This window comes from Phaethon lepturus, unplaced genomic scaffold, assembly GCF_000687285.1.
Source record: "Phaethon lepturus isolate BGI_N335 unplaced genomic scaffold, ASM68728v1 scaffold4226, whole genome shotgun sequence".
Taxonomy (NCBI): domain Eukaryota; kingdom Metazoa; phylum Chordata; class Aves; order Phaethontiformes; family Phaethontidae; genus Phaethon; species Phaethon lepturus.
This window is the reverse complement of record NW_010548165.1, coordinates 95334-96398: the sequence shown is the minus strand read 5'-3', so window position 1 is coordinate 96398 and position 1065 is coordinate 95334. Positions and strand designations below refer to the sequence as shown.

The 1065-nt window shown below is 42.3% G+C and overlaps 1 protein-coding gene across 1 annotated transcript in view; it reads right to left on the bottom strand.

The window, feature by feature from the left end:
• Positions 1–808: 808 nt before the first annotated feature.
• The window catches only part of CCSER1 (coiled-coil serine-rich protein 1), a gene marked incomplete at its 3' end in the record, with an annotated part of 23275 nt that continues 23018 nt past the window's right edge, over positions 809–1065 (bottom strand). Inside the window, exon 4 of the mRNA XM_010289872.1 lies at positions 809–901. Coding sequence (XP_010288174.1) covers positions 809–901 — 93 coding nt within the window. The remainder of the gene's footprint in view (positions 902–1065) is intronic.

Sequence of the window (1065 nt, the reverse complement as noted above, 5' to 3'; positions counted from 1 at the left end):
TTGGTTAAGCCCAGATTCACCAAGTCTTTAGAAAAGACAACAAGGGAAAAGCAGTCAGGGAAATACTTTACTACCTGAAGCCTTACAAGAAGTTAAAAGCATGAGCAGTCCTTTAGCATGGAAGAATCACCAGGGTTAGTGATCTTACACATCAGAAAAGAGAAATCTGTGGGCCTGACACAGATCTTGAAGAGACAGCAAATAGGCCCTCTCTTAAATGGGCTTGTGCATTCAGACAGGCTTTTGTTATCTTAGAAGGGAGGACCCTTCTGGGTTCACAGAGAGAGCGCTAAGCCAATTTGCCACCAGGGCAAACCAAAGCAAGAACCAGATTACTGCAGCTACCAAACAGGAACAGCTCTACTCATCCCCTCACAAGCATTCTTTTTAAGGGAAGGGATGGAATGTCAGCCAAGCACAATAAGAAATTCAGCAGATAATGCCTTTGCTCTCTAAAGAAGTAATCAGAAACAGCACAATAAAACCAAATAGCCCACAAGTTCTCAACAACATCTGGTGCAGAAAGCTTCATCTCCAGAAGCCATAAAAGGTTTATCTTGCCATCCTTTTATATGGCAATATGTTGTAAGTTTTCTGTCTTTGTGGTCTCTTCTTAGCATTTATTCCTGTGAATATCTCTAATTTTACACTGTTACTAAATAAAAGGACTTCTTTTAAAGCATAGTCCTGCAGCCATCGCATCCACAACCAGGATATAAGGCTGAAGGCTGGGTTTCGATTCTTGATCATGAGTGATGTGCATGTGATTAGCAGAGAAACTTGCAATCATCCCAGCTGGATCTCATACCTCCTCAATTGTTCTTCGCTGTCCACATCTCTTAGGAGGAAGGACAGGTCAGACAGGACCTGCAAGATGGCAGCAGTCCCCGCAGCTATCACACTAAGATACACAAAGCATTGTTAATTATAATGCAATCAAAGTGCAAGTCCCTGAGCTCCACTACGTACAAATGAGATTTTCTGTTACCATGATCACCTTCTATTAGCTTATGTCACCTCCTGCAGCACCTTATGTGCCAATGTTGTAAGAGCACTTCATAGGCT